The 26,822-nt window shown below is 43.3% G+C and overlaps 2 protein-coding genes across 3 annotated transcripts in view; one reads left to right on the top strand and one right to left on the bottom strand.

Annotated features, from left to right (window-relative positions):
* The window catches only part of LOC121581639 (probable G-protein coupled receptor 158), a 100,404-nt gene extending 74,548 nt beyond the window's left edge, over positions 1-25,856 (top strand). The window contains exons 7-11 of the mRNA XM_045224630.1: positions 2,707-2,945; positions 7,482-7,620; positions 18,755-18,860; positions 19,161-19,307; positions 22,611-25,856. Coding sequence (XP_045080565.1) covers positions 2,707-2,945; positions 7,482-7,620; positions 18,755-18,860; positions 19,161-19,307; positions 22,611-24,410 — 2,431 coding nt within the window. The 3' untranslated portion in view covers positions 24,411-25,856. The remainder of the gene's footprint in view (positions 1-2,706; positions 2,946-7,481; positions 7,621-18,754; positions 18,861-19,160; positions 19,308-22,610) is intronic.
* On the bottom strand, positions 13,803-25,253 carry LOC121580609 (C-type mannose receptor 2-like). Of its 2 annotated transcripts, none has more exons than XM_041895578.2 (2): positions 14,784-16,071; positions 13,803-14,484 (listed from the first exon to the last, which is right to left on the bottom strand). In XM_041895578.2, exons 1-2 carry the CDS (start codon positions 16,033-16,035, stop codon positions 14,114-14,116), a joined length of 1,623 nt encoding a protein of 540 aa, XP_041751512.1. In that variant the 5' UTR covers positions 16,036-16,071; the 3' UTR covers positions 13,803-14,113. The 2 variants fall into 2 exon arrangements, 1 of the variants encoding a protein (XP_041751512.1); XR_006661706.1 differs by lacking the exon at positions 14,784-16,071 and adding an exon at positions 25,165-25,253 and having other exon boundaries at positions 14,412-14,484.
* Positions 25,857-26,822: the final 966 nt, after the last annotated feature.

The raw sequence follows: 26,822 nt of genomic DNA on the forward strand, positions 1-26,822 counted from the left end.
AGGAATAATGCAGTGTAATGAATGCTGGCAGTAGTAGAAGGAATAATGCAGTGTAATGAATGTTAGCAGTGGTAGAAGGAATAATGCAGTGTAATGAATGCTAGCAGTAGTAGATGGAATAATGCAGTATAATGAATGCTAGCAGTATTAGAAGGAATAATGCAGTGTAATGAATGCTAGCAGTAGTAGAAGGAATAATGCAGTGTAATGAATGCTAGCAGTGGTAGAAGGAATAATGCAGTGTAATGAATGCTAGCAGTAGTAGAAGGAATAATGCAGTGTAATGAATGCTAGCAGTAGTAGAAGGAATAATGCAGTTTAATGAATGCTAGCAGTGGTAGAAGGAATAATGCAGTGTAATGAATGCTAGCAGTGGTAGAAGGAATAATGCAGTGTAATGAATGCTAGCAGTGGTAGAAGGAATAATGCAGTGTAATGAATGCTAGCAGTGGTAGAAGGAATAATGCAGTATAATGAATGCTAGCAGTGGTAGAAGGAATAATGCAGTGTAATGAATGCTAGCAGTGGTAGAAGGAATAATGCAGCATAATGAATGCTAGCAGTGGTAGAAGGAATAATGCAGTGTAATGAATGCTAGCAGTGGTAGAAGGAATAATGCAGTATAATGAATGCTAGCAGTGGTAGAAGGAATAATGCAGTATAATGAATGCTAGCAGTGGTAGAAGGAATAATGCAGTGTAATGAATGCTAGCAGTGGTAGAAGGAATAATGCAGTATAATGAATGCTAGCAGTGGTAGAAGGAATAATGCAGTATAATGAATGCTAGCAGTGGTAGAAGGAATAATGCAGTGTAATGAATGCTAGCAGTGGTAGAAGGAATAATGCAGTATAATGAATACTAGCAGTGGTAGAAGGAATAATGCAGTGTAATGAATGCTAGCAGTGGTAGAAGGAATAATGCAGTGTAATGAATGCTAGCAATGGTAGAAGGAATAATGCAGTGTAATGAATGCTAGCAGTAGTAGAAGGAATAATGCAGTATAATGAATGCTAGCAGTGGTAGAAGGAATAATGCAGTGTAATGAATGCTAGCAGTGGTAGAAGGAATAATGCAGTGTAATGAATGCTAGCAGTAGTAGAAGGAATAATGCAGTATAATGAATGCTAGCAGTGGTAGAAGGAATAATGCAGTGTAATGAATGCTAGCAGTAGTAGAAGGAATAATGCAGTGTATTGAATGTTAGCAGTGGTAGAAGGAATAATGCAGTGTAATGAATGCTAGCAGTAGTAGAAGGAATAATGCAGTGTAATGAATGCTAGCAGTAGTAGAAGGAATAATGCAGTGTAATGAATGCTAGCAGTAGTAGAAGAAATAATGCAGTGGAATGAATGTTAGCAGTGGTAGAAGGAATAATGCAGTGTAATGAATGTTAGCAGTGGTAGAAGGAATAATGCAGTGTAATGAATGCTAGCAGTGGTAGAAGGAATAATGCAGTATAATGAATGCTAGCAGTAGTAGAAGGAATAATGCAGTGTAATGAATGCTAGCAGTGGTAGAAGGAATAATGCAGTATAATGAATGCTAGCAGTAGTAGAAGGAATTATGCAGTGTGTAATGAATGTTAGCAGTGGTAGAAGGAATAATGCAGTGTAATGAATGCTAGCAGTGGTAGAAGGAATAATGCAGTGTAATGAATGCTAGCAGTGGTAGAAGGAATAATGCAGTGTAATGAATGCTAGCAGTGGTAGAAGGAATAATGCAGTGTAATGAATGTTAGCAGTAGTAGAAGGAATAATGCAGTATAATGAATGTTAGCAGTAGTAGTAGATAGAAAGTGGTTGCAGTAAAGGTGTGTTAGTTGTGTCAGTTACATAATAAATAATATTGATAGTGATGATTAGCAGTAGATGTCTTGATAATTTAATGAAACAGATTTCTTTACCTGGTTGTAACAGAGAACAGTTGGTTGTAATCTGGTTGTAACAGATACCAGTTGGTTGTAATCTGGTTGTAACAGAGACCAGTTGGTTGTAAGCTTTATCTTGGCCAGGTTGCAGTTGTAAATGAGAACTTGTTCTCAACTGGTTTACCTGGTTAAATAAAGGTGAAATAAATAACAAAAAATAACAGAGACCAGTTGGTTGTAATCTGGTTATAACAAAGTCCAGTTGGTTGTAATCTGGTTATAATTGAGACCAATTAGTTGTAATCTGGTTGTAAAAGACACCAGTTGGTTGTAATCATGTTGTAACAGACACCAATTGGTTGTAATCATGTTATAACAGACACCAGTTGGTTGTAATCTGGTTGTAACAGACACCAGTTGGTTGTAATCTGGTTGTAAAAGACACCAGTTGGTTGTAATCTGGTTGTAACAGACACCAGTTGGTTGTAATCATGTTGTAACAGACACCAATTGGTTGTAATCATGTTATAACAGACACCAGTTGGTTATAATCCTGTTATAACAGACACCAGTTGGTTGTAATCTGGTTGTAACAGACACCAGTTGGTTGTAATCTGGTTGTAAAAGACACCAGTTGGTTGTAATCTGGTTGTAACAGACACCAGTTGGTTGTAATCTGGTTATAACAGACACCAGTTGGTGGTAATCTGGTTATATGGCGTCTTCTCAACGAGAACCATAAAACCCTAAAATGACACTATTAGACGTCACGTGCCAAATTTTGCCAGCTGGGATTTTGTTAACAGCAACAACCCTTCTGTCTCTTCCCTCCTCCAGGGTGCTGAAGGTGTTCCTGTCCCGTACGGCCCAGCGGACCTCCTACATCACCAGCTGGCGGGTGCTGCGTCTGCTGGGGGTCATCCTGCTGGTGGTGCTGTGGTTCCTGGTGGCCTGGACCTCGGCCGTGTGTCAGACACCTGACCGGACGTCGGCCCTCATCGATGTGGGCCTCGCCCCCGACGGGCTGCAGTTCAGCATGTGCCTACTGGACCGCTGGGACTACATGATGGCAGTCGGTGAGTTGTGACGCAAGTGTGGGCCCTTAGTCAATACCCAGTGGGCAAAACTGGTTGAAATTACATCGTTAAAGCCAGAAACTGATTGAAATGATCAAATCAAGCTTTATTTATACAGCAGATTTCAGACATGGAATGCAACGCAGTGAAAATGACAATGAAAAGTGAAATATTTACTAGACAACAAACACAAGACAATTAAAAACGAAGGAATAAAAACTGAACAACTAATAAGCACCCTAAGGAAAAGAAAGCAATGCTAAAAAGGTGTGTTTTTAAGATCTCTTTTAAATATGTCCACAGTATCGGCCCCCCTCAGGTTCTCTGGCGGGCTATTCCATAGTAACTAAAGGCTGCATCTCCATGCCTCTTGGTCCCAGGCTTTGTGAGAGTTAAAAGGCCAGTGGACCTGAGGTTGTAGTGGACAGTCATTTTTATCATATATGATATTATAAATACCTCACGTGTCACTCGTAAAAAGACTAAGCAATTAGCCTATTTAAAATGTTTATCTGACTCCGTAAAGATAATTCAAATATACAAGCAAGCATTAGGCAATGAGATGACGTTGACTAGCAAGAATTGGTCTGGGAAATGTCTATATCAGAGGCAAATATTTCGTTAACATTGTACAATGAATGGATTCACATACAAGGCATAAAGCTTAAGTTACGAGCATTAACAAGCATTACAAGACATTATTCCAAGCATATAGATCCTAAGGTTAAATTACAGGAAAAAGCATGAACAAAGAGTTGCTTACTAGGCCAGAGTTCTAGAAGCCTAGGATATGAGATTGATCATATAACCTTCCTCCATGGACTGGATACAGGAGAAGAGAGAGATCATACAACCTTCCTCCATGGACTGGATACAGGAGAAGAGAGAGATCATACAACCTTCCTCCATGGACTGGATACAGGAGAAGAGAGAGATCATACAACCTTCCTCCATGGACTGGATACAGGAGAAGAGAGAGATCATACAATCTTCCTCCGTGGACTGGATACAGGAGAAGAGAGAGATCATACAACCTTCCTCCATGGACTGGATACAGGAGAAGAGAGAGATCATACAACCTTCCTCCATGGACTGGATACAGGAGAAGAGAGAGATCATACAACCTTCCTCCATGGACTGGATACAGGAGAAGAGAGAGAATCATACAACCTTCCTCCATGGACTGGATACAGGAGAAGAGAGAGATCATACAACCTTCCTCCATGGACTGGATACAGGAGAAGAGAGAGATCATACAACCTTCCTCCATGGACTGGATACAGGATAAGAGAGAGGTCATACAACCTTCCTCCATGGACTGGATACAGGATAAGAGAGAGGTCATACAACCTTCCTCCGTGGACTGGATACAGGATAAGAGAGAGAGATCATACAACCTTCCTCCATGGACTGGATACAGGATAAGAGGGAGATCATACAACCTTCCTCCATGGACTGGATACAGGAGAAGAGGGAGATCATACAACCTTCCTCCATGGACTGGATACAGGAGAAGAGAGAGATCATACAACCTTCCTCCATGGACTGGATACAGGAGAAGAGAGAGATCATACAACCTTCCTCCATGGACTGGATACAGGAGAAGAGAGAGATCATACAACTTTTCTCCATGGACTGGATACAGGAGAAGAGAGAGATCATACAACCTTCCTCCATGGACTGGATACAGGAGAAGAGAGAGATCATACAACCTTCCTCCATGGACTGGATACAGGAGAAGAGAGAGATCATACAACCTTCCTCCATGGACTGGATACAGGAGAAGAGAGAACAAAGGCTTTTCATTCCATTTCTAACAACTGAAGGTGTAACCTTTCAACCCAAAACCAACCACCATTGACCAATCAAACGATACCAAGTTTACAGTAACCTAGACACTCCCAGGCCCAATCTCCACAGGGTGAACACAGCATCTAAAGGCTTGTGTGGGGGATGAGACCAATGTAAGTAAGACAGAATTCCTGACAGGACCATAAAACCTTTTTGCATAGAGATCGTACATCCATATAGATAGCATCAGAGTTATCCTCAGTAAACAAGTTTCAGATAGATACCAGACATGGATACTATAGCATTATTCTATCACTCATTCTATAGTCAATCCTCTGGATACTGTAGCAGAGATACATTTTAGCCCCTCAGAGAGGGAAGGGCTGACTGGTCCTTTGGCATTGTCCTTTGCCATGCAACTCCAGCTCAACTTCAGGGAGCACATAAATTAGTTCAGAATCAAAAATGACACATAGGTTTTTAACCTGGTGTTTTATCTTTATTGCCTGTGAATTATAATGTGCGGCTAGATTCTCTCTCTGTGCTTTGGCTCCAACAAGAAGTACCTCGGTCTTGTCTTGATTTAGCTGGAGGAAGTTGTGAGCCATCCAAGTATTTAAATCACTACAGTCTAATAATTTATCCATGGAGCTAAAATCCTCTGGTGACACAGAAATGTAAAGTTTTTCTTCTATTCTTTTCTATTTTTTATTTTCTTAAAAACTGCATTGTTGGTTAAGTGCTTGTAAGTAAGCATTTCACTGTAAGATCTACACCTGTTGTATTCGGCGCATGTGACAAATAACATTTTATTTGATTTGATTTGATAAGAACAGTGTGCATCTTCGCAGGGAAGGCAGAGACAGCTAGTGTGCCTGTAAATATAAATGGTGGAGAGGTCGGTCTGCGGTGCGGGGTATCGGAGGGAGTGGGTTGAAGGGCGATATCCACCCATCTAAGGTGCTATCAGGTTTCAGGTGCTGTACAGCAAAACAATTTAAAAAGAGAACATACAATAATAATTATATGAATTATTTATGAGTTAATAAAAAAAAAGTGTTCAAATTAATAGGAAATGAATTATCCCTCCCATCAGCATTTACAAACAGCTCACCATGCATACTGGTTAAATACTAAGTCGCTTATAATAAGTCATCATGATTTATGAATTTTCATGAATAATAATACACTCTAATCACTATTTACAAATGATCATCTGTAATCCGACATGATTCCCAGGTTGTCTTTGGTGTTAATTATTGAAGGAATGTAAATTAGGCTAACTGTTATGGGCTCCCAACTAACAGTGAGTCAGACAATGGAGAACAGTTCTGAGAACTTAGAATAAAGGAAACATGAGAGACTGCCTTACAGTTTAGAGAAATGTTATTGGAAAAGGAATGTAAATTAGGGTCAACGTTATGGGTTCCCGAATAACAGTGAGTCAGACAGTCGACAGTTCTGAAAACTGGGTCGTATTCATTAGGGCGTGCAGTTTTGCAACAGAAAATCATATCAGACAAGTCCAAGTAGTCCCTCCCTGTTTCAGTACGTTTTCTTCCATTTGGTGTCGAATGAACATGACCCATTTCTGAGAACGTAGAATAAAGGAGAGATGAGAGACACGGACTACTGAGAACAGTTTTTAGAAAAGGAATGTAAATTAGTGTCACAGTTTTGCGCTCCCAAACAAACACTAAGTCAGGCAACAGAGAGCAGTTCTGAGAACAGTTCTGAATAAAGGAGAGATGAGAGACTTGGACTGCCTTACAGTCTGCTAATCGCCAGCGACCTTGGAACACTAGAGAGGATCCCTCTCCAGCAGGAGATCTGTCAACAAGGCAGTGGGCTGGCAGTCAGCAGGAGATCTGTCAAGAAGGCAGTGGACTGGCAGTCAGGAGATCTGTCAACAAGGCAGTGGGCTGGCAGTCAAGCTGTGGGAAATCAATGTTGGCAGAAAAGGATTAGCAAATGTCAGTGGCTAGTAACTACATGATGTGCAGCCATCAACACTTTGTGCATCAAAAGACAGGCTGAGGGCTGTACATTTGGCCACTTCTTCCCCAGTGAATTGTGTGTGAGTGGAGATTAGTGATGTGAGGCCTGTATATTTCCCTTTGGTGAGCAAGGTCTCATTTTGGCAGAATGAATTTTCTTTTGTAACATTATTTGAAATTTTCAAAAAAATAAACTTGAGGAAAGGATTTTTGGAGTGTCTGGTTTTTAGTACTTTGATATAGCACAATTGACACTTCTGATTGATCAATTATACAATTAAAATGAAGGAATAACAGGTTTTAAGAACATCACAAATTCAAGGCTGCCTTGTTAAAATGGAATCTTCTTTCATATTCTTTGAAGGGTCTAGAAAAAAGCATGAGCTGACACACACCCAAAAATGTTTGCGGAGGTGCTGACCAACGGAGAGAAAACTGCATCCATGCTCCCAACAATCCAATGGGCAAACCCAACAACCAACGTTTCCGCAAAGCAGTGCCCTCTCCCGGAGTGCGCACTGCATATTCTTTGAAGGCGACATGAGGACACCCTTGAATTGTACATACCAAAGCAACAATGGTTATCGTAAATAATGCAGAACTTCCAGAATATAATTTGAGTGAGCAATCATTGTGCGTTGTGGACAGTATGTACTGCAACTCTGCTATTTGTTTGTGAGAGTTAAGGACATTTAGAGTTAAGGACATTGGTCTAACCCACCTGTATTGTGGACCTCTCCTTATCTAGCCGAGTTCCTGTTTCTTCTGTGGGGAGTGTACCTCTGCTATGCTGTCCGGACCGTACCGTCAGCCTTCCATGAACCACGCTACATGACTGTTGCCATATACAATGAACTCCTCATATCGGCAGTATTCCACATCATTAGGTAAGTAATACGGTCGCTAGTGAAAGTCTACACACCCCTTGCACAGTCTTCACATTTAGCTGCCTTAAAATGTAATCTAACAATCTTACATTCAATTATTTTCCCCCTACCGATCTACACTACTACATTTTAAAAGTTAAAGAAAATTTATAGAAAAATGTCCTAATTAATACAAATGTAAAATGATGATGTCTTGATTTGCGTATGTCTACACATCCCAGAGTTAATTCTTGATGGAAGCACCTTTGGCAGTCGTTACAGCTGTGATTCATTTGGAGTAAGATTCTACCAACCTTGCACAACACTTAGGGCACATTTTCAGACCCCTTCACTTTTTCCACATTTTGTTACGTTACAGCCTTATTCTAAAATGGATTAAATCGTTTTTCCCCTCATCAATCTACACACAAGACCCCATAATGACAAAAGCAAAATCAGGTTTTTAGAAATGTTTGCAAATTTATAAAAAATAAAAAAACAGAAATATGACATAAGTATTCAGATCCTTTACTCAGTACTTTATTGAAGCACCTTTGGCAGCGATTACAGCCTTGAGTCTTCTTGGGTAAGACGCTACAAGCTTGGCACACCTGTATTTGGTTCTCCCATTCTTCTCTGCAGATCCTCTCAAGCTCTGTTAGGTTGGATGGGGAGCGTTGCTGCACAGCTATTTTCAGGTCTCTCCAGAGATGTTCGATCGGGTTCAAGTCTGGGCTCTGGCTGGGCCTCTCAAGGACATTCAGAGACTTGTCCCGAATCCAGTCCTGCGTTGTCTTAGCTGTGTGCATAAGGTCATTGTCCTGTTGGAAGGTGAACCTTCGCCCCAGTCTGAGGTCCTGAGCGCTCTGGAGCAGGTTTTCATCAAGGACCTCTCTGTACTTTGCTCCGTTCATCTTTCCATCGATCCTGACTAGTCTCCCAGTCCCTTCAGCTGAAAACATCCCCACAGCGTGATGCTGCCACCTCCATGCTTCACCGTAGGGATGGTATTGGCCAGGTAATTAGCGGTGCCTGGTTTCCTCCAGACGTGACGCTTGGCATTCAGGCCAAAAAAGTTCAATCTTGGTTTTATCAGACCAGAGAATCTTGTTTCTCATGGTCTGAGAGTCCTTTAGGTGCCTTTTGGCAAGCTCCAAGCAGGCTGTCATGTGCCTTTTACTGAGAAGTGGCTTCCGTCTGGCCACTCTACCATAAAGACCTGATTGGTGGAGTGCTGCAGAGATGGTTGTCCTTCTGGAAGGTTCTCCCATCTCCACAGAGGAACTCTGAAGCTCTGTCAGAGTGACCATCGGGTTCTTGGTCACCTCCCTGACCAAGGCCCTTCTCACCCCAATTGCTCAGTTTGGCTGGGCGGCCAGCTCTAGGAATAGTCTTGGTGGTTCCAAACTTCTTCCATTTATTAATGATGGAGGCCACTGTGTTCTTGGGGGCCTTCAATGCTGCAGAAATTTTTTGGTACCCTTCCCCATATCTGTGCCTCAACACAATCCTGTCTCGGAGCTCTATGGACAATTCCTTTGACCTCATGGCTTGTTTTTTGCTCTGACATGCACTGTCAACTGTGGGACCTAATATAGACAGGTATGTACCTTTCCAAATCATGTCCAATCAATTGAATTTACCACAGGTGGACTCCAATCAAGTAGTAGAAACATCTCAAGGATGATCAATGGATACAGGATGCACCTGAGCTCAATTTCGAGTCTCATAGCAAAGGGTCGGAATACTTATGTATTTCTGGTTTTTATTTTTAATAAATTAGCAAACATTTCTAAAAACCTGTTTTCACTTTGTCATTATGGGGTATTGTGTGTAGATTGATGAGGAAAAACATTTATTTAATCAATTTTAGAATAAGGCTGTAACGTAACAAGATGTGGAAAAAGTCCAGGGGTCTGAATACTTTCCGAATGCACTGTATTGTTTTGATCAAAATTGCTTGAAGTTCAGTACATTTGGTTGGGAGTCATTGATGGTAAAAAGTTAGAGGGAAACTTGCCATAGTCTTCTGAAAACCCTGGGATAGGGTTGTATTTTTCAGCGAGACAATTAAACACATTTTAATGCCAAAGACACACCAGCGTGGCTTTCAAATCAAATCAAATCAAATGTATTTGTCACATACACGTGTTTAGCAGATGATATTGCGGGTGTAGCGAAATGCTTGTGCTTCTAGCTCCGACAGTGCAGTAATATCTAACAAGTAATATCTAACAATCATAACATATACCCAATACACACAAATCTAAGTAAGGAATGGAATTAAGAATATATAAAAATATGGACAAGCAATGACAGAGCGGCATGGACTAAGATACAGTAGAATAGTATAGAATACAGTATATACATATGAGATGAGTAGTGCAAGATATGTAAACATTATTAAAGTGACTAGTGTTCCATTTCTTAAAGTGGCCAGTGAGTTCAATAGGCAGCAGCAGCCTCTAATGTGCTAGTGATGGCTATTTAACAGTCTGATGGCCTTGAGATAGAAGCTATTTTTCATTTCATCCACCAAGAAGTGGTGACTGTTCCTGAAAAGTCCAGTCTCAGTCCTGACTTAAATCTGCTTGAACATTTAGAGACAAGGTTTGAATATTCCCAATGGGAAAAAACTGGTTGAATCAACGTTGTTTCCAGGTCATTTCAACGACAAAAATTATATGTGATGACGTTGAGTCAATGTGGAAAACTGATAGGATTTGCAAAAAGTAATCAATGTAAGGGAATTTCATATTTTTTTCACCCAACTTTTAACCTAAATCCAATGACATGGTGAAATGTTTTGTTGATTTCACGTTGAATTCACATTAGTTGACAACTCAACCAAATGTAAATCAAAACTATACGTTGAACTGACGTCTGTGCCCAGTGGGTAGCTGCCCATCAATGACTACCACCCAAATTTACTGAGCTTGAACAATTTTGACAAAAACAATGAATATATGTTGCCTTAAGACTTGTGCAAAGTTAGAATCTTATTAAACATTTCCACAGCTCTAATGGCTGCCAACAGTGCTTCCAACAAGTATTATCTCTGGGGTGTGAAGACATCTTTGTTTTTATTTTATTTTTTATTAATTTGGAACATTTTCTACAATTTTCTTTAACTTTTAAAAGGTTGAGTAGGTTGTGTAGATCTGTAGGGGAAAAATGTAATTGAATGTGAAAACTGTGCCAGGAGAGTAGACTTTTACTAAGTACTCTGAGAGAGAGAGAGAGAGAGAGAGAGAGAGAGAGAGAGAGAGAGAGAGAGAGAGAGAGAGAGAGAGAGAGAGAGAGAGAGAGAGAGAGAGAGAGAGAGAGAGAGAGAGAGAGAGAGAGAGAGAGAGAGAGAGAGAGAGAGAGAGAGAGAGAGAGAGAGAGAGAGAGAGAGAGAGAGAGAGAGAGAGAGAGAGAGAGAGAGAGAGAGAGAGAGAGAGAGAGAGAGAGAGAGAGAGAGAGAGAGAGAGAGAGAGAGAGAGAGAGAGAGAGAGAGAGAGAGAGAGAGAGAGAGAGAGAGAGAGAGAGAGAGAGAGAGAGAGAGAGAGAGAGAGAGAGAGAGAGAGAGAGAGAGAGAGAGAGAGAGAGAGAGAGAGAGAGAGAGAGAGAGAGAGAGAGAGAGAGAGAGAGAGAGAGAGAGAGAGAGAGAGAGCTGTATATGCCTTTTATAGTTTATAATCAAGAACAGATACAGCCAGGAGAATAACAGGAGCAGAACATCCCCAGTTAAAAGGCAGAGTAGAGCGCTCCCACCCATCAAGCAAATGAATAGTGTCAGCAGGACAACTCCAACAGCCACTTGAAAGGAGGTGAATAAAATATGCCTGCATCAGGCAGACGGTGCATAACTCTGCCAAGGCTTAAAATAAACTCCTTATGCCCTGTATGTAACTGTTATCTGCTGGAGGAGCTGACACTGGCTTGATGAGCCTCCTCCTCATTTGACCACCAGGAAAACTACAAGTGTGTGTGCTGTTTTTGTTTGTAGTAGTCATTCCCTCAATGTACAAGTTATCACTCAGCATGTGTCCAGAATGTAAAATGGCACCTAGAACATTCATCACAAAGCTGCATGTAGAACCTGTCTGTAGTGCTTAAGCTCATCACCACCAGGTGGCGCCAGTGAATACCTTTTACATTGAAAGAAAATGAGGTTGGCGTACGTCCATTATGACCATAAACACGTCCAGAGAGTCTATTGCCATTCTTATGTCTGCCGGAACAAACCAGCAAGATGGGATCGCCATCAATCTAACCCCCGGGTTGTACTTGAAAAGGTTTCATATCAACATGTTGGCATGCCTCACCCAATAACGGACCAGCCGTGATTGAAAATGTCTACATTGAAAAAGCCGACAGCGACTGGAGAAAATGAAATGTCGGATACTTTTCATCTGTCCCTCAAATAGAAAATTCCGAACAACACCCTCATGAATGTCTTGGATGAATCACAGACCAAACTTTTTATAAATCAGGTGATTCTCCCCGGCTGGAATTACATCCAACACCCAAAAGAACTGTGTCAGAGGCATCAGAGAACAGCCAGACTGCTGGAGCCCAGAGATAAGGGCTGGCTGAGTTTGTCTGAGGGAGGGAGGGAGAGAGTCGTGATGTTTCTTTTCAAACCCGTGCCAAAAACACCCTTTGGGATGACTAATGTGATTAATGAGGTTGAATCTCATTATCTGGGGAGCAGTTGACAGAGGGGTGCTGGGACAGCGACCTCCCTGGGACCTTGACTGCCATCCCTCAGCATCGGGATCCCAATTGAATTAGTCGAGGATATGAAAGAGCCCAACCCTTCCTTGTAAATTCACCTGCCTCGTTTGAAGGTTTGAAGTTTGACGCTAATTAATTTTTCATAGACCACACTTTAGTCATTCTCTCCACACAGCAACTTTAATGGGACTTTGTCGTGATCAATAGTTTTTGTTGCGGTGTTTTGCAGTGTTCCTAATGTTTGATATACTCAGAGTATTCGATATGATCACATTCTTCCATTCTCATTTTGATTCTAGATCTTTTTTTAAATGATTTTATTGAAATTATTCAGGGGAAACAAAGTGGATACAATATAAGCTAAGCATCACATCTTATAGTTAAGAAGTTTTAAAGGTCCTGAACTGTCATTCTGAAAAGTATTTATTTTCTCACATGACTAACTACCAGGAAGTTTGAAAAGACAGGCTGAGTGAGCAGGGAGCTTATATTCATGAGTTCACCTTGACTGACAGCTCTTTGAAACGCCTATGTCAAGCAACTTGGGTGCAGTGAACAGTGTTGCAGTAAAATCATCTCAAGCAAATCTGGTGATACACAAAGCAACTGAAACATTGAAATTGCATCAGTGATATATATATATATATATTTTTAAATCTATCTCCCGTTTGGCATTTCTCTTGTGACGCGGTTCACAGCAGCACTGACGGATATGTTGACTTGACAACTGCGTTGGAGTTTTGAACGACATTTAAATAAGTTAACAATCTAGGAAGTTTTTTATTTATTTTTATTACACAGCAACTTGACAAATGTATACAGTATATATATATATATATATATATTTTTTTGCCACATTGGCGGTGAATCAATAATAGTAAAACAATCCCTTAAACAAAAAATAAATAGTTCAAAACAGCATCAAAATATGACATTTAAACCACCATCCAACATCACATACTCACACAGCATTACTACTGACACTAAAAGAACAACATCAACAACGATCATCCATTTTATGAGTGATTTATATGTGATTAAAAGACGAATAAAACGTTTGGACCAAATATGTGAAAAGGATGTAAATAACCAAACTCAAAGATAAAACAAAGATGTTTTCCTTAAACATAATCTATCAAATCTAATCATTATTAAGTCACACACAATACAATATAATGTCAAACAAAAAGTGGTAAAGTTACGATCTTGACAATTGATTGTTAAAACGAGAGGCTGCCCGGATCTTTCATTTGAAGACCCTTGCTCCCTTCGATCTCAACGTAGACTTTGATTTGAAGCCATTCTTGTGTTTTTGCTATCCATTGTAAATGTTTGTAGGCCTGTGTAACCAATCGTATCTATGATCGTATGTTCTATTTATATCTGTAAAGCAACCAATGCTATCAGGCCACACCCGGCCATGATTACAGACACCTGCGTGTGTCCTTTGACACTATATAAACTAGTGACCCGCAGTGTTTGTCATTATACCCTGATGAAGACAGCTTGTCTGATCAAACTTTGGTTATTAAATTATTGCGTCTGAGCTCCTAGAGTGGGAGGCTTTTCTTTTTCAAAAGCTACGACAGCAACATGCTTCTAGAAAGTTCTATGAATGAAAAGATCTGCATCTGAAGACTGAGGGCCGGTTTCCCAGACACAGATTTGGCCTAGACCTGGACTAAGAAGCATTCTCAATAGAGATTCTTCTCTGCTTTTACGTCCAGGTCCAGGCCAAGTCTGTGTCTGGGAAAGCCACCGTGCTAGAGCTGGGTCCAGGTTCTACTACCTGTTAGTTAGAGGTGCTGCAGATGAAGTTGAGCTTCTCGGTGTCAGGCAGACTGACCCACTGGTGACATCCATCTTTCTCTACCGCCCCGGTTCTCCCCGCTCCGGTTCTCCCACAGTCCTCCATGACGGTCCCGTTTCCCGGAGCCCAGTTGTGGTAGCAGGTGGACTCTCCACTGACCCAGAACCAGATGTTCAAGGTGCAGGTGTAGCGCAGGCCCAGCCACACATGAGGAGTGGAGGACCTCTTGGCCCTGGCCTCCACCCATCTCTGGATCTCCTCAGAGTGCGCAGAGACCAGGTCGTTGTGGTGCTCTCTGCAGTAGGCCTGGGCATCTTTCCACGTCTTATTCTGATGAATCAGGATCGCCTTATCTGAGAAAAAAAAAACGAGCCTTTTTTCAAACCTTCACTCTGGGATCCCAGCCATACCATGCATTTGATTTATTCTAGATCTAGCGCACCTGATTCAACTGGTCAACTAATCATCAAGCCCTTGAATAGGTGAATCAGGTGAGCTAGTTAAGGGCTATAACAACATAGTTGAACTGTCTAGGTGTCCCTGAGGAGAGGTGTGAGAAAGGCTGTTATAACACGTTCAGAGGTGTAGCTGTAGTTTTCTCCATAACTCAGCAACATTAGAGATGCCATGAACAGAGGAGAGGGCCACTCACTGTAGTAACAGAAGAAAGGTCGTTCTTCATCACACTTCTGATAACCCCAACGCCCTGAATAGTTCATCAATGTCACAGCACAAGTCTGATTCCCTCCGACGTTATTGGGTTGTCCCTCATGCCAGTTTCTGAATGAGGAGTTACTCTGGTCCGACCACTTCCAGGAGCTTCTGAACAAGCCGATCCACACACATTGACCATTAGCCAGTCTATATATCTCCTTATTCTCATTCTGGTTCCTCACACTGGCCAGGTCTGTGTGATGCTCCCTACAGTACATCTGAGCATCTCTCCAAGTCAGAGTATTATTAATCAAGTGGAATGTCTTACCAGAACAGTTCAGTCTGTCATAGCAGATAAACACATGTGAATTGTTGCAATTGGATTTCTTCCATTGACCACCGTTGCTCATCATCACACAGTCCTCGTTCCCTCCCCCGTTATTTGGTTCGTCTTGGTGCCAGTTGAAATATCCCTCACTGCAATTATTGTCTGACCACCACCACTCTCCCTGCCACTCTCGCTTCTTTAACCCTATCCAGGCTGCTTCAGTATAACCACTGTGTACAGTCATCATCTGTCTGGCCAAGTCCTCCACGTTGTCTATGGTGGCCAGGTCAGTGTAGTTATTTCTGCAGTAAATCTGTGCTTCAGTCCAAGTCTTATTTTGGTTTACAAAGTGATACTCGTCATGATGGAGGCATGTTGCAGATGAACAGCGTCCTGCTAGACTGCCATATACCTCCACCTCACACAGAGTGAGAATTTTGTCAGTGCCATGGATGATCACACTGACATAGTGTCCCTCCATCTCGTTACACTGGAAGGTCTCGGTATTTCCTGCTGTGATGTTGGAGATGACTGTACATATGCTGTTGTTGTTGCCATTGTTCTTCAGTGAATTACCAATACGGATCTCTGCACCATTGAGCCTCTCAGGATAGCTGTTTCTGTTGGTGATGACAACAGCAGTCACTTTGTACACATCCAGCAGGTTCACTCTCCACCAGGGGTCGGTCTCCGAATTCGTGTGGGTGCAGGATCCTTGGCTGGCATTTGGGTTTTTGCTCCCATCAATGGCATTAGAAGCTATCACATAATTAATATCCGCATCATACAGTGATGACTGAGTGGCCACTCCTTGTAACGCAACATTTACTGTTGAGGTACTGCTCATCTGGGCTAATAACACAACTCCTGTTAAAGAGCAGAGAGATAGACTCCACTGCATGGTTAGTGGTGGAGGCTTCATTCAATCATCTGTCTTCTGTCCGCTGTTGGATTTGAAGTTCTCTCTGAGTCTCTCTCACCCCCTCTGTGCATCCGTCACGTTACTTGCCAGTATATCATCCTTTTGTACACAATTAAACTCTTTCATGATTCATATCCTGGTGTGTGCAGCCTGCTGTACCTAGCCAGACCTTTATCTATGCTATGCAAAGCACTGTTTTTAATTTGAGTACATCCTGGTGCTTTTGGTTTTCCACACCATTTTTGGCTTCATGCAAATCATGGATATTTGCATCCCTCTCCTATTCAAGTAGGCTTATACTCTTTCCGAGAATTGAACCAATGACCGATACTCAGTGACCAAAACCCATTGAGTCAGGGAGATCAACGGAATAGAAAGACGTATTGTAAAAGAAAGATAAATCCATAAGCTCCAAAGAAAAAGGATCAAGTCCAGTCTTACGTCTTCGTAGGGAGGGTAGAAGCCAGTGCTCTTTGTCCCTGAGCCCCCTGGCTACTCATGTCAGACAGTGAAGATCTTAATGTAGTGGATGTGAAACTCATCTGTAGAATGTTGACTGGAGTACATCGGTCGCATCACCTAACCTGAGATCTAAAAGCCAACTGTTGCTCACAGAGTCTCTTTCTCTGTTGGCTAAGACAGTTGGCTTTTGAGTGGCGTGTTGTTGTGCAGAAGGTTGTGAGTTCCAGCCCTGCTTGGGGCAGAATATAATGCACTCTGTTACACATACAGTGAGGGGGAAAAAGTATTTGATCCCCTGCTGATTTTGTACGTTTGCCCACTGACAAAGTCATGATCAGTCTATAATTTTAATGGTAGGTTTATTTGAACAGTGAGAGACAGAATAACAATAAAAAAAATGCAGAAAAACGCATCTCAAAAATGTTATGAATTGATTTGCATTTTAATGAGGGAAATAAGTATTTGACCCCTCTGCAAAACATGACTTAGTACTTGGTGGCAAAAACCTTGTTGGCAATCACAGAGGTCAGACGTTTCTTGTAGTTGGCCACCAGGTTTTAACACATCTCAGGAGGGATTTTGTCCCACTCCTCTTTGCAGATCTTCTCCAAGTCATTAAGGTTTCAAGGCTGACGTTTGGCAACTCGAAACTTCAGCTCCCTCCACAGATTTTCTATGGGATTGAGGTCTGGAGACTGGCTAGGCCACTCCAGGACCTTAATGTGCTTCTTCTTGAGCCACTCCTTTGTTGCCTTGGCCGTGTGTTTTGGGTCATTATCATGCCGGAATACCCATCCACAACCCATTTTTAATGCCCTGGCTGTGGGAAGGAGGTTCTCACCCAAGATTTGACAGTACATGGCCCCGTCCATCATCCCTTTGATGCGGTGAAGTTGTCCTGTCCCCTTAGCAGAAAAACACCCCCAAAGCATAATGTTCCACCTCCATGTTTGACGGTGGGGATGGTGTTCTTGGGGTCATAGGCAGCATTCCTCCTCCTCCAAACACGGCGAGTTGAGTTGATGCCAAAGAGCTCGATTTTGGTCTCATCTGACCACAACAGTTTCACCCAGTTCTCCTCTGAATCATTCAGATGTTCATTGGCAAACTTCAGACGGGCCTGTATATGTGCTTTCTTGAACAGGGGGACCTTGCGGGCGCTGCAGGATTTCAGTCCTTCACGGCGTAGTGTGTTACCAATTGTTTTCTTGGTGACTATGGTCCCAGCTGCCTTGAGATCATTGACAAGATCCTCCCGTGTAGTTCTGGGCTGATTCCTCACCGTTCTCATGAACATTGCAAATCCACGAAGTGAGATCTTGCATGGAGCCCCAGGCCGAGGGAGATTGACAGTTATTTTGTGTTTCTTCCATTTGCAAATAATCGCACCAACTGTTGTCACCTTCTCACCAAGCTGCTTGGCGATGGTCTTGTAGCCCATTCCAGCCTTGTGTAGGTCTACAATCTTGTCCCTGACATCCTTGGAGAGCTCTTTGGTATTGGCCATGGTGGAGAGTTTGGAATCTGATTGATTGATTGCTTCTGTGGACAGGTGTCTTTTATACAGGTAACAAGTTGAGATTAGGAGCACTCCCTTTAAGAGTGTGCTCCTAATCTCAGCTCGTTACCTGTATAAAAGACACCTGGGAGCCAGAAATCTTTCTGATTGAGAGGGGGTCAAATATTTATTTCCCTCATTAAATGCTAATCAATTTATAACATTTTTGACATGCGTTTTTCTGGATTTTTGTTGTTGTTATTCTGTCTCTCACTGTTCAAATAAACCTCCCATTAAAATGATAGACTGATCATTTCTTTGTCAGTATGCAAACGTACAAAATCAGCAGGGGATCAAATACTTTTTCCCCCTCACTGTAGATAATAGTGTCCTGAAGAAAACCTGTTGGTCTTTATCTGCAGGTTCACTCTCGCCCCTCAGTGGCACCCTGACTGGATGCTCATGTTGGTCTTTATCTGAGTGGCGCAGTGGTCTAAGGCACTGCATCGCAGTGCTAACTGTGCCACTAGAGATCCTGGTTTGAATCCAGGCTCTGTCGCAGCCGGCCGCGACCGGGAGACTCATGGGCGGCGCACAATTGGCCCAGCGTCGTCCAGGGTAGGGGAGGGAATGGCCGGCAGGGATGTAGCTCAGTTGATAGAGCATGGCGTTTGCAACGCCAGGGTTGTGGGTTTGATTCCCACGGGGGGCCAGTATGAAAAAAAAAATGTAAATATAAATGTTGGTCTTTATCTGCAGGTTCACTCTCGCTCCTCATTGGCACCCTGACTGGATGCTCATGTTGGTCTTCGCTCACACACACCTCACCGTGACTGTGACTTTGGGGCTGCTGCTTGTACCAAAGGTAAACCTGCTCTCCCTCCTTTCACTGAATACATAACCAGTACATTAAACAGCTTCGTACTGTAATTGAACCTCTGGGTATTTCATCTCTTCAGTCCTGTGGAGAACATTTTAAACACTCCCGCTGAGTGGGGAATAAACAGTTCATTTCTCAAGTCTTAGTTAGAAACCTCAGAAGTAGAAAACGTCAATCTTGTCTGTGGGCGACATTTTCATCTCACAAAAGACACGCACTGTGGAAAAGTGCACCAGAACATTTTAAATAAATATAAATCTGTCTGTTGTTTCCCCCTCTCGTTAGTTTCTGTCCACAGGGATCCAGGCGAGTGATGACATTGCCACTGAAGCCTATGAAGAGGAGCTGGACATGGGCCGCTCCGGGTCCTACCTCAACAGCAGCATCACCTCAGCCTGGAGCGAACACAGCCTGGACCCCGAGGACATACGGGTGAGCAGGGTCCCTCCCTTTCTTTCTCTGTTCTGTAAATTTAATTAGGTTTTTTGGGGGTTTGTAAAAGTTTTAAAAGTTTTAAATGGGTGAAAGACTTCCACAGCCTCCTGATCCACCTTCTCCCTCACATTATCCCTCACCTTCTCCCTCACAAGCCCAGCGCTAAGTCAGCCCTGTTCCAAGTATCACAAGCACCACAAAGTTGGAGGGCAACTCAAGTTTCAAGTTTTCATGTCACGTGCACAAGTACAGTGAAATGCCTTTCTTGCAACCTCTAACCCCAACAATGCAGTAATCAATAACAATGTAATGCTAAAAATAACAAGGTAGAACAAAAACACACAAGATATAAAAATAAGAAGAACACGATAAAGTAAGTAAGCATACTATATACAGAGTAAGTTCAAATACCATATTTACAATGTGCAGGGATACTGGAGTGATAGAGGTAGATATGTATAGGGGTAAGGTGACTAGGCATCAGGATATATGATAAACAGAGTAGCAGCAGCGTATATGACGATTGTATGTGAGTGGGTGTGTGTAGAGTCAGTGTACAGTGGGGAAAAAAAGTATTTAGTCAGCCACCAATTGTGCATGTTCTCCCACTTAAAAAGATGAGAGAGGCCTGTAATTTTAATCATAGGTACACGTCAACTATGACAGACAAAATGAGAAAAAAAATCCAGAAAATATAGACAATTTGTGGGCAGAACTGAAAAGGCGTGTGCGAGCAAGGAGGCCTACAAACCTGACTCAGTTACACCAGCTCTGTCAGGAGGAATGGGCCAAAATTCACCCAACGTATTGTGGGAAGCTTGTGGAAGGCTACCCGACACGTTTGACCCAAGTTAAACAATTTAAAGGCAATGCTACCAAATACTAATTGAGTGTATGTAAACTTCTGACCCACTGGGAATGTGATGAAATAAATCAAAGCTGAAATAAATAATTCTCTCTACTATTATTCTGAAATTTCACATTCTTAAAATTGAGTGGTGATCCTAACTGACCTAAAACAAGGAATTTTTACTAGGATTAAATGTCAGGAATTGTGAAAAACTGAGTTTAAATGTATTTGGCTAAAGTGTATGTAAACTTCCGATCCAGACTTCCAACTGTAGCTATTTAGCAGTCTCATGGCATGGAGATAGAAACTGTTCAGGAGCCTGTTTGTGTCAGATTTGATGCACTGGTACCGCTTGCCGTGCAGAAGCAGAGAGAACAGCCTATGGCTTGTGTGGTTGGAGTCTAACGATTTTCCGGGCCTACCTTTATAGAGGTCCTGGATGGCAGGGAGCGCAGGGAGCTCAGCCCCAGTGATGTACTGGGCTGTCCGTGCCACCCTCTGTAGCGCCATGCGTTCGAGGGCGGTGCTATTGCCGTACCAAGCGGTGATGCAGCCAGTCAAGATGCTCTCAATGGTACAGCTGTAGACATTTGAGGGCCCATGCCAAACCTTTTCAACCTCCTGTGGGGGAATAGGCGCTGTCGTGCCTTCTTCATGACTGTGCACATGTGTGTGGGCCATTTTAATTCTTAGTGATTTGGACACAGGAACTTGAAGTTCTCAACCTGCTCCATTGCAGATCACGGCTGTGTCTTCATTTGTAATCCGTAATGGACTGTAGCCCCTGCCACATGCCACATCCAGGGCTTTTGATTGGGGAAGTAGCGAACATTAACTGTGGAGACAATATCGCTGATGCATTTCCTAATGAAGCCGGTGATGGAGGTGGTTAGCTCGTCGACGTTATCGGTGGAGTCCCGAAACATATTCTAGATGGCACTAGCAAAGCAGTCCTGTAGCATCATCTGTGATTCTGGAGACCATTTCTCAACGGAGCGAGTCACTGGTAATTGCTGTTTTGAGCTTCTGCTTGTAAACAGGAAGCAGGAGTACGGAGTCATGATCTGATTTGCCGAATGGCGGACGAAGGAGGGCCTTGTATGTTTGCTTGTGGGTAGAATAACAGTGGTCTAGGACTTTATCGCCCCTAGTGGAGAGGGAGATGTGTTGATGGAAGTTGGGCATCACGTCTTAATGACGCAGAATTTAAGTCGACGGCAACAAGGAAAGCCAGCCTCTGGATGTAGGTTTTCTTGCTTGTTTATAGCCTCGTACAGTTCGTTAAGTGCCAGCTTGTTATTTTTCTTGTCCTGAGGTGGAATGTATACAACAGTCACGATAACAGCTGAAAACTCCCTCGGGAGTTAGAAGGGTTGGCATTTGACCATCAGGTATTCCAAGACGGGTGAACAATGGGTTGACACTTCCACCGCGCTCATGTCAGCACACCAGTGGTTGTTGATGAAGAGCTGTCTGCCCGGTGAATGGAGAATCCATCTAGTTGGATAGCCATGGGGGTTACTTGTCCGAGAGCCATGCTTCAGAAAAGATGAGAATATTGCCGTTTCGAGAGTCCCGTTGGTAGCAAATCCGCGATCGGAGGTCATCCATCTTATTATCAAGTGATTGGCCAGTAGAATGGAGGGAAGAGGTGGCCGGTCCTCCCTTCTCCTTAATCCCACCAGGATCCCCCCTCTCTTGCCTTTGTAACGTCGGCGTTTCCTCTTGGGTAGCCTGAAAATTGGGTCGGAATTACAGAAAGAGTCCAGGGCAGATGAGTCAAAGTTGAAGCATGAATTGTGGTAAGTAACTACTGATCTGATGTTTAAAAAGTTATTGTCGGTTGTAAGAAATTATATCGGATACATTTAGAGAAAATAAAGTTAAAATAAATGACAAAAGAATCACAAAATAGCTAAGTTGGGTCGGCTTGCAAAACAGCTGCCATCCAGTACGGCGGCAAGATTTTCACCTTACAGTGTAGAGACTGGTTAGATGAAGCACCCATTTGCTGTTTTGTTTGGGAACATTTGGAATTGTAAATAATTTGTGATACAAATGTAATTTGTATAGCGCTTTTCATTACAAATAAATATGCAGCTGTCTAGATTTGATAAAATGGCGATGGTGTCCGGTTTGGTTTTGATGTATACTTGAGTATCAGCAAAGCAGTGAAAGTTGATGTTGTAATGTCTGAGGAGTTGGGTGAGTGAGAGCATGTAGATTAAAAACAGGATTGGCCCCAACACTGAACCCTGTGGGAAGTCGCTACCTTGTGGCAACGTTGTAGTCTGTCAAGGAAATGGACCATGGTTAGTTTAGTGTCTATGATGTCAGAATATGTCTCTAGAGCAACAACAACAAAAAACTCGCAATGAACAAGCAATATGTTTTCTCATCCACTTCCTTCTCTCTATCTCTCCCAACCCATCCCTCTGTCACCATTGTAGGACGAGCTCAAGAAGCTTTACGCCCAACTGGAGGTCTACAAGCGCAAGAAGATGCTGGCCAACAACCCACACATGCAGAAGAAGCGCAGCTCCAAGAAAGGCCTGGGCCGCTCTCTCATGAGGCGCATCACTGAGATGCCAGAGACCTTGCACCGGCATGGCAGCTATGGCAGCCGCGAGGAACGTGTCGGTAGCGAGCACGGGAGCAACCGCAGCACCCTTCGACGGAACCCCTTCGACTCGTCCCACTCAGGTCACAAGTCCAGGGAAGACTCTCTGAAGAACAAAGTTCTGGGCCTGAAGAAGTCACACAGCTACGACCACGTTTGTGACCAAGCTGAGGAAACTGCCGGCGGAGTGGGCTCTGGTGGGGACAAAATGGCCACCGGCGAGGGTTCCTTGCTGGGATCTCTCATTAGGAGGCAGGTTAAGAAGTCACCAGAGCCTGCCCCAAAGGTGGAACTGGCCGAGACAGTACCCTTGGTCTGCAAGTCGGCCAGCGCGCACAACTTCACAGTGGACAAAAAGCCCATTCAGCTGAGGACGTCCATCATGCAGAAGTCGCTGAGTGTCATCACCAGTGCCAAAGAGAAGATGCCTGGTCTCACCAACAAGACCAATAGCGCGGAGGATGCCAGCAAGAAGGGACTCAAGGGGCGCGATGGGAGGATGCTGTCTGAGGTGGACGAGATGGAGTGTTATCCTAAGATGATCATCAGCCAGTCGGTAGAGTACTCCAGGACGCCCATGGCCAAGATGGGCATCATGAAGCAGCAGGTGAGTGGCAGCCAGCCGTCCATCAATACAGAGCCGGGGAGAAACCTGTATGACCTCTCTGAGGTGTGCTCTTGGGATGTGGAGGACCCCCCAACCCCCTCAGAAGGAAGGTCCCAGAAGCATGTGTCCATTGCTCCAGGAGAGACCACCACGGTCCACAGGGTTGATGGTGGTGGCACGGTTAGCACCAAGGGCAGTCGCTCCCAACAGAAGCAGCAGAGGGCCGCGGGGCAATCGCCTGCAGGCCGACAGCGCTCCAAAGACAAGGGGGGTGAACGAGATGAGGCCAGAGAAACAAGGAAGCCCAGGTCTCCCAGATCTCCGCTCCCACTCAAACCGGAGGTGTGCCCCTGGGCCTTTGAGGAGCAGCCAGTGTTGGGAGGCGATTCAGATTCCATCTCCCCAGAGAGGATCAGACATAAGAAGAGCGTCACACCCACTGATGGGAAGCCCAAGATCCTCCACTCAGACTACTCCAAATCCACGGGGAGTCTGCTACTGCCGCCCACCCTGATGGTGGACATCTGTCCCTGGGACTACAATGAAGCCCCAGCCCCGCCCCCCCCCAGCCAGGAGAAGACCTGCTCCAGCCCCACCCCTCACTCCAAGCGGAAACGAAAAGGCTCGTGCTCCTCCAAAGAAAGGGGAGAGAGGGGTGAGAGAGAGAAAGGAGGAAGGGACAGGGAGGAAGAGAAGCAGCACAGGTCAAAGAGCAAGGAGAGCTCCTCCAGCAGGCCCTCGGAAAGACGACGTGTCAGCCAGTCATCAGAGGGTGGTCCGGTCACCGTGCCAACATCCGGGAGACGGAGGAGCTCGATGAGAGACCCGGAGGCGTCGGAGATCAAGAGGGCGGAGGCGTGCCCGTGGGAGGTAGAGGACGCACATGCCAGCGTAGCACAGACTTCTCCAGCGAAAGAAAACAACTCTCTGAGTTCTAATTACAAACAACCCGTAAGCACTGCTAAAAGGGTTGACGTTTGCCCCTGGGATTTTGAAGACAATGGGTCAGAGAAAAGTGCATGATAATCAAAATGATAGACTATATGTTTTGTATTCACGGCTCAAAAGCAAACTGGGTTTTAAAGATAAGGGTGGAGAAAACCTTTTTTGCACAAGTTGCCCTGTGGTTATGTCAAAAGAAAAACATGACACTACGGTCTGTTAAAGCATTCCAAACAAAGTATTTGTTGAATTACAAAGTTGTGTTGTTAGTTGTGCAATTATGCAGCTTAAAGTCACTTTATCCGCAATGTAGAGAAATGTTTAGTCGGCACTATTTGCTTGTACATTTGCTCAGTTTGCATTTGTGCGCGTTTTGTCACACTCTTCAATACATTAAATACATCCTTACTGCCGTGAGGGAATTTACACTGAATTAATTAGACAACAATCGGATTTAGACTGGTTTGTACGAGAACGTGGGACTGATTTTAACCAGCCCATTTTTGTAAACAACTAATTGATGATATTGTCACCTGTTCCATTATGCTAGACTGGAGTTCTCTTTCGTCTGAATCCTGCACCTGGGTCATTCTTGTCAAGTAGTGGGCCGAGTATTTCAGAGTGTTGGTCATCTGGAAGTGTATAATGTAACTTCCATATGAAGCACAGTGCACAGATAATTATACCATTAATTCTGGGGCCTTATAGATTATACAAAGGATGTGAATTTGAAGTGTTGAGCAGGAGAAATAGCTACATAGGTGCACCTTACATACATTCGCTACCACTTGTGTAGCATCATGAGGATACACCCCCTGAAGAAACAGTGTCTCACCTGTATTTGGTCTCCTTTCAGTCAAACATGCTTTATGTCTGTACAAAAACAAACTGAAGTTTATCTTTGATGTATACGTTTTGTAAAACTGCTATAGCATGTGGCAAAGCACTTCCAAAAATTGCTTTGTGCCAATTAATCAACTTACATCCAAAATGCTACAGCGTTTGGTAATGAAGGTGTAATACTTGATCTTGCCTATTATAACGAAATGTAAATTCAAAGTTCTCCCAAACGTAAATGCGTCACATAATTTTATTAGTGCACACCGCGTTTTGTAATGGAAAACTTTTGCAACGGAAATAAACATTTCTTATTGGACAAGTTCAGCTTGGTCCCGCCCTGTTTCAGTCTGTTTTCCTCCAGTTGGTTTCCTGGTGAATAAAACCCAGCTAATTCGTAACACAATTCTGCTGGATCCAGTTACACTACAGGAATGCTACAGTGACTTCTGCATGACAGCAAACCTATTGGCCCAACGTCTCACTGCTCTTAGCGAACGCTGCTCAGTTAAAACCTGTTTGTTAAGTGAACTTGTACCACTGTCGTCTTCGTGCTATAACGCTTGGTTACAAGCTGTTGGATCCACACGGGAATATTTATTTAGTACATTTATATTGTATTCTGTTGTAATCGCATGTACATACATAGCTCCCCCCTAGACCTGCAATAAATATTTATATAAAACTCTATATCATTTTCTGTTGTTATTTGATGGGTACTGTCGAACAGTGCTGAACAACCCTGGTCTGGAGAGAAAACCTACTATTTCATAACACAGAACAATACTACACCCTGGTGGAGATGAGCGTACATAACCAAACTGTAGACATAATCAAAACATTAGGAACACCTGATCTTTCCGTGACATAGACTGACCAGGTGAATCCAGGTGAAAGCTATGATCCCTTATTGATGTCACCTGTTAAATCCACTTCAATCAGTGTAGATGAAGGTGAGGAGACAGGTTAAAGAAGGAATGTTTAAGCCTTGAGACAATTGAGACATGGATTGTGTGTGCCATTCAGAGGGTGAATGGGCAAGACAAAAGGTTTAAGTGCCTTTGAATGGGGTATGGTAGTAGGTGCCAGGCACACCGGTTTGTGTCAAGAACTGCAAAGCTGCTAGGTTTTTCCACACTCAACAGTTTTCCATCTGTATCAAGAACGGTCCACCACTCACAGGACACCCAGCCAACTTGACACAACTGTGGGACGCATTGGAGTCAACATGGACCAGCATCCCTGTGGAACGCTTTCGACACCTTGTAGAGTCCATGCCCCAATGAATTGAGGCTGTTCTGAGGGCAAAAGGGGGTGCAACTCAATAATTAGAAATGTGTTTCTAATGTTTTGTACACTCAGTGTATATTTTCTGCAGGGCCTGTATTTCATGCCCAAATAATTTCATCAAGTCTCTGAAAGGGTTGCTCAAGTACTTGGTTTGAAGTTCGCTTGAGATGATTTGGAACATGGAATCTTAAGGATGGTACTTTGGGGAACATTGACTTTTGGTTAGAAAATACTAATATTACTGGCAGTGACAAAGTTTTTAAAAAACACAGTCCCGTGTAGCTCAGTTGGTAGAGCATGGCGCTTGCAACGCTAAGGTTGTGGGTTCGTTTCCCACGGGGGGCCAGTATGAAAAATGTATGTACT

This window comes from Coregonus clupeaformis, chromosome 14, assembly GCF_020615455.1.
Source record: "Coregonus clupeaformis isolate EN_2021a chromosome 14, ASM2061545v1, whole genome shotgun sequence".
NCBI lineage: Eukaryota > Metazoa > Chordata > Actinopteri > Salmoniformes > Salmonidae > Coregonus > Coregonus clupeaformis.

What these genes read in the sequence shown, in the direction of transcription:
- LOC121580609 (XM_041895578.2), bottom strand. Translation starts at nt 16,035, where the DNA reads ATGAAGCCTCCACCACTAACCATGCAGTGGAGTCTATCTCTCTGCTCT. An exon ending in ACCTTTCTTCTGTTACTACA is followed by an intron (nt 14,485 to 14,783) that starts GTGAGTGGCCCT and finishes TTTTTTTCTCAG; the next exon opens with ATAAGGCGATCCTGATTCAT.